The sequence below is a fragment of the Harmonia axyridis genome, chromosome X (genome assembly GCF_914767665.1).
Source record: "Harmonia axyridis chromosome X, icHarAxyr1.1, whole genome shotgun sequence".
Lineage (NCBI taxonomy): Eukaryota > Metazoa > Arthropoda > Insecta > Coleoptera > Coccinellidae > Harmonia > Harmonia axyridis.
Window position 1 is genome coordinate 10,052,919 of NC_059508.1, and position 6,090 is coordinate 10,059,008.

Below are 6,090 nucleotides of genomic sequence, written 5' to 3' on the forward strand. Positions count from 1 at the left end.
CGCATAATAATATCTTGCCCTCATTAAATTAATATTTTCGATTTTGAGGAATTTTTCATATCCAATGTACAAATATGGAACTCCAATCAATCAATAAACAGGGATACCTAAGGCAATCATGTGGTTCTCCATATGTTGTGGAGTTGCAGAGGTAGTGACATATATTTTTCCTTTATTTGAGGTGAAGGTATTCAACAAAGACATCAATCAATTATTTATTTTATCGATATATTGTATATAATACTATTTTTCATTAATGTATCTATATGTTTATGTCCTACTTAACCCCTCTCTTGTATAATAATCACAGTTGAGAAGGGTCGAGACTAGTAACTATTGTCACCAACATACTGTTTAATCAGAAGGAACAATCTTTTATTGTTGTAATTAATTCTACAAGTCACATATTATTGCATACTATCCATATTCACTTGTATTGAGAACATACTGTAATATAGCGGTCTTTACTTATCATTGTTGGAACTATCTCGGTAATTAACGAAGACATTATTTCATTCAACTAAAAACAAAACATCGGCTCCTATATACAGTGGCCATTACGAAACAGATAAAGTAATCTATAGATGGAAAAATGGAATTGAAGGCACTCAATTCGAGAAGACCATTTTCTGCAAAACACCTACGGTATATTGAAAAATATTTGTTTTATATTTATATATTGCTGCAACTTATTTAACAACTACTACAATGAGGATTGCTTTAGTTTATGAAGTCATTGCAATATTGTCATATTTCTTAGATCCGACGAATGTTTTTTCTTTTAGGTGAGTTATTATTCATTCAAAATAACTGCACTACTGATATGTTTCGCCAATTGAATTCTAATATCGAAAAGACCGAGAATTTGTGAAACACAGTGTAATATGAAGAGATTTAACTTTTCCGTCGGATCAGAATTTTCATTGAAGATTTTATCGGGATCAATGGACCATTAGACCAACTCGAAATTTCCAATTTTATATTTAATTTTTTGTTGATGTTGAGTGTCCACACTTTCCAAAGAAAAAAATATGGATATCTTCATGAAGAAGTTTTTAAAATGTGTTCGATATTATTGTCAATGACGGGGGTACTATTTGATTTTTTTTGTTTAATAATTGAACAAATAAATATTGACAATATTACCGACCTCTACGCGAATTTCAAGCTTATTTTTTTTTGTCTGCCTAAGGGATTCTAAATTCCCTTTTACATAAACATATTGTTCTTGGAGAACTTCACCTCAAACTACTTGTAGGTCTTGTATCATGATCAGATATTAAATACAGAAATTGGAATGCTATTGCTAATAAAGAAATTCCTAGAAGATCTCCGAATGAAGTTAAATATGGTATTGCCGAATTATCTGGATCAATTTTCTTTTTCCACATCCAGTGTATCATAATATATGCAACATAAAGAAGAGTAGCCACTTGCATGGTTGCTGCAAGTAGGTAAACAAAGACGAACCAACTACTCAAAGACGTATCCCCGTCTTTCATGTAATCAATTGTGTAGATGAAAATTATATGTCCCGGTAAAACCATAGCCATCAACACTCTGGTGGTTCTGGAATGAGCACCTTTACCACAGAAAGAGTTGACAGGAGATATAAATATGACAGCCTCTTGATCTTCGTTGTTTTCAGCTTGCAAGAAACCCAGCTGGGCTTGCTTATGCAGCGCGGTGGAGATTCTACTGGCTTGGACAGCGACTAGGTTACCACCAACGCCATTGATTACGGGTTGGAAGACCGCTATTCCCTCAAACCTAGACACCATAAAATCCAGAATCAACCCACCAATGGAACTTATGAGCATAGCTCCTACTACCGGAGTCCAACCGTGGTATAAAACGTCCCGTGTGGCCAAGTTCTTTTTGGCAATCCACACCCACATTGGTATTGCAAGGATGTAGCCTGCTATGATTACAGGAGCAAGCCAATCCTGAGTCCCTGGAAAGTGAGGATGAGGTTAAAGCATCTCTAAAATAAAACTGAACTGAAACTTACCGATTGAGTCATACAAAACCGTCGATACCAATGAAAGAAGAGTTAAGGAAGTAATATCTCCAAGACTGGCTGCAATTGGAGTAGCCACATTGTCTGGATTGATATGAACATATCTAGACAACACAATGACACCTGCTGTAATCAAACCTAATACGAAACTTGCAATGGAAACTGTAACTAAACTACTGGCACATAACAAATAGGCGTGGTCTAATTCAACATCGCTACTTTTGATACCACCCATCACAACTGCTACTACAGCTCCAAGGAATCCGACCACTATGGCTTGGCACTAAAAAAAAATTAATATTTGCTATTCAGAATTGAAAAATATATTATTGTATAGTTGAACAAATGATTTTTGTACCAAATATCTCTTCCATTTTACGAGAAAAGCTCTGAATAGATAGGGAGTTGAAAAATAATATCTTAAATCTTAACAGAAAAAGATCCATAACCAAACAAGAGCGTAGAAATGGGGGGGTACTGGGGGTAATAACCCCTCCAAGATTTCTAAAATATAAAATTTCAGAATTCTCTCAAAGACGAAGAACGAAAATTTTTCCATAAAATGAACCAATACTCTTTTCACTTTTCTTTAAAATCGACACGGCAGCAAAAAATCGGACCCTTTTACAGTTTACGATTTTATTATCGATTACTTTTTTATTGCACTACGAGCACGTCTATGTCCGAGATTTATTTTATTTTCCTTTATCTATCCGTTTTGTCGACGTCACCCTTGTTTTGCCATCTATGAATTTTGCATTCATCATCGGTATACACTTACCCGTCGTTTTCGTCACAAAATTTTAATTCTGCAGTTATCGAAAAATTGAACTGGAGTTATTACTTCGAAAAATTGTCAGTGCTGTGTTTTCAATTTAAAATGTTCAATTCAAATTGCAATTTATTTGTGAAGACATCACTATTGAATTCACCATACAGGGTGTTCTTAAATTGGAGGTACAAACGAAAATGACAGATTTTTCGGATCATTTTGAGAAATAAGGTCCTATAACATGGGTCCCCAAACGTTTTGTTTTCGAGATACTGATTCAAGTTTTTTTCCCATAGCACCTTCCATTCTGTAATATGCGAATTTTGAATAAATCTACAGGGTGATATTTTTTCTGGAAGAGTGTCCGCTTCTTTGCACCAGAACTTTTTTTTTGGTGAACCACTGGTAGTTTAGAAAAATGTAAAAAAGAAAGTCTGGTCGAGTACTACACTTTTTGGTTTCTTGTCGGTACTTCTCAAACAATTCTTCAGTAAGCCCCAGGAAAAATCCAAATTATTATAAGATCCAGTAAGCTGTGATGAATGAAAATTGATTATAAGTTTTGGTACTTATTTACCCAATTTTTAAAAAAGATTAATACAGATTCGATTAACTGTTATAAGCATCACAAAAAAGTAGGACTACATTGAAACACCCTGTTTCTCGAAAACAAAGATGAGTTTGTGGGCGCATGTAAGGACATTCTGTTCTTCAAATTATTCAAGAAATTTTTTAAGATATGAGTAGACGTTGTTGTCAAAAAAAATTTTTCGATTAGAAAAAAAAAAGATCTACGCCCTCGTAACCAAAAATGTTTTCTGAATATTTTGTTTATTATCATCTGAAGTGGAACTTGGAGAGTCTGTGAGTTTACCTGAATGAGAGTAAGGTTTCCCACAATGATGGAAAATTTTTGTCTAGCTGTATCCATATGGCCAAGGTTTGCTTGTGTCGACAGTCTTGAAGCTAGGGTCATTTCTAAATTTCCTTTCAGGCCTAACAGGGCTGGGATTAAAATAACCAATTCCGTGATCTCTTCGAAGACCGGCCAATGCTGAAATGCAAAGAATCGATTGGTACTTAAAAAATTTACATCAACCATTTTCGTAACCAACCTGGATTCGGTCGAGGACCAACCCGGCAAAAACCATACCAAATCCAGCGATAAGAAAGGGGATGAAAACCTGGACTGCAATTGAGAGATAGGTTTCCTCATTCTCGTCCTCGTGGCTGTTTCTTGTAGCCTCGGCCACAATATCTGGCAGTTTTCCATTATCAGAGGTTTCGGTAGCACATTCAACAGTATTCACGATATTTTCATTCTTCGTTAAAGGCCCAATGTCAAAGGCACTTTGAGGATTCCCGTTATCTGGGCAATCCTGGATAAAAATGTTGTTGACACTTGCCATGGTTTGTGATCCATAATTCTCTTTGCTGAAGAAAATCCAATGATTCGGATGGGATAACAAAGTGAAAATAAAACGAATATTTATTGAACTTTATTTGAAAATGGGTGCATCAATTTTTAGGAAGGTTACACCGAAACTACTAGTTTTGGGGAATTTTTGACTAGAGGAAAATTTCAGGGGAATATAGTATTTACCTGGAAGTATTTTCAAAATCTCAATATATCATAAGAAAAGGCCTATTAGCCCACCACGTTCACACGACTACATCGTGGGATGAACTGCCCTTATTGATTCTTGTCAAAAGGCATAAGTCAATTTACGCACACCCCTATATTTAATTCATATACGTACAGAGTCATGCGCTATTCAAATTCGAAAATTCAAACTATGAATCAAAAGTGAGCTAAATTGGGTTCTTATGTAATGTTCTATTGTATGTACAAAGCAAAGATCGTTTGCAGTAAAAAATTATTTTTTTTTTTCTTTTGAGTTTATTTTTTGTAAAAATAGGAAATCCGGTAATCACAAGGTTTATATGAATAAAGACCTTTCAAGTTAAACTGGACCTTTTACTTTACTTCGGTCTTTATGCATCAAAATTGCGTGGAATTATATCGATGTGCTTGAAACTTACCCAGTGATCATCTGCAAATATTTTGTCACTCTCAAGGCTGCAAATTTTTCCTATTTTAAGCGCCATTTCCAAGTTGGGAAGACATTTAATACTCAGTTCGAATTTTACGTTATCAAATGAAAATAATTACTGTATTGCTGCTGATGTAAGGTTTCTGAGGATGTTTTACGTATTCCCTTAAAATATTGCACTTAACAATTGTATATCTTACTCCAAACTGCTTTATGCATAATTGGACCGCAATAGCCAGAAGCTATTACTCCATTATACGCTATTACGCCCTCGTATAGAAGATTAAATATAAGAAAATGGCCCATGAAAGCCTTGAGATATATTTGAAATTTTAGGATTAAAACTTTGTCGGTATTTTTTTTATGAAAAATGTAATTTTCTTTAATGAACAACTCGTGTGTATTACTCAAATGAATTAGGTTTGATTTGTTATCCAGCGATTATATAATCAAAAAATATTGAAAAATAGTAGATATATACACTCCAGTCTCCAGTCCGAATTTTTTTTTCGAAATACGAATAATCTATTTTTTTATAAACATCAGAGCTAAAATATGGATGGAAAAAATTGAATTTTAGTTCTTGATAATCCGTGGACGATAATCATATCAACAACAATTGATAATGTTCAAATAAATTATAAGAAATTTTTACAACACTACTTTGAGCTTTCGTAAAGAACTATTTTGAAATGACGATAACTTTGTTCACTTTCATCAAATTTTAATGAAGCAAAAACTAAATGTTGCTCCAAACCAATTTTAACCCAACTGCGAAAACCACATTACAATCCGTGAAGTAGTTTCGGAGATTAGCCTGTACAAATAGACAAAAAAAAATTATCGCTTACGCTAATTGGTACTACTGCTCTGTTATATGTGGGTATAGATACCGGAAAATTCATTTTTATCGAATAGTATCACAATCACAGCGTTGGTCATTTTGATAATCAGGTTAGCTAATAAAAGAAACCAGCAAATCTCAATGTTACATGAAAACTAAAATTCTTCATCTCTATAATTAAAGAAAAAATAAAAAAAATGTATTTGAATTCCGTAAAAATTTTGTATTCAATGTTAATGAAGGTTTGTTAATTTATTCATTATAAATAGAAATCTTTTTATAACAGCGTTTTTTCTAATGAAAGCTCTCAAATTTATGGTCTTTCGCTAGTTTTTTAGAATCTCCTCACTAGGAAATTGATTAAGTATGACTTTTGTATTTTTACCATTCCTTCTAGGGT

At 33.6% G+C, this 6,090-nt stretch overlaps 1 protein-coding gene across 2 annotated transcripts; it reads right to left on the bottom strand.

Annotated features, from left to right (window-relative positions):
- Positions 1-200: 200 nt before the first annotated feature.
- LOC123686039 (solute carrier family 41 member 1-like) lies at positions 201-5,074 on the bottom strand. Of its 2 annotated transcripts, none has more exons than XM_045625972.1 (5): positions 4,836-5,074; positions 3,908-4,226; positions 3,667-3,846; positions 2,012-2,303; positions 201-1,954 (listed from the first exon to the last, which is right to left on the bottom strand). In XM_045625972.1, the coding sequence occupies exons 1-5, from the start codon at positions 4,844-4,846 to the stop codon at positions 1,239-1,241; spliced, it is 1,518 nt and encodes a 505-aa protein (XP_045481928.1). In that variant the 5' UTR covers positions 4,847-5,074; the 3' UTR covers positions 201-1,238. The 2 variants fall into 2 exon arrangements, with proteins under 2 accessions (XP_045481928.1, XP_045481929.1); XM_045625973.1 differs by lacking the exon at positions 4,836-5,074 and adding an exon at positions 4,396-4,513.
- Between the last annotated feature and the right edge of the window lie 1,016 nt (positions 5,075-6,090).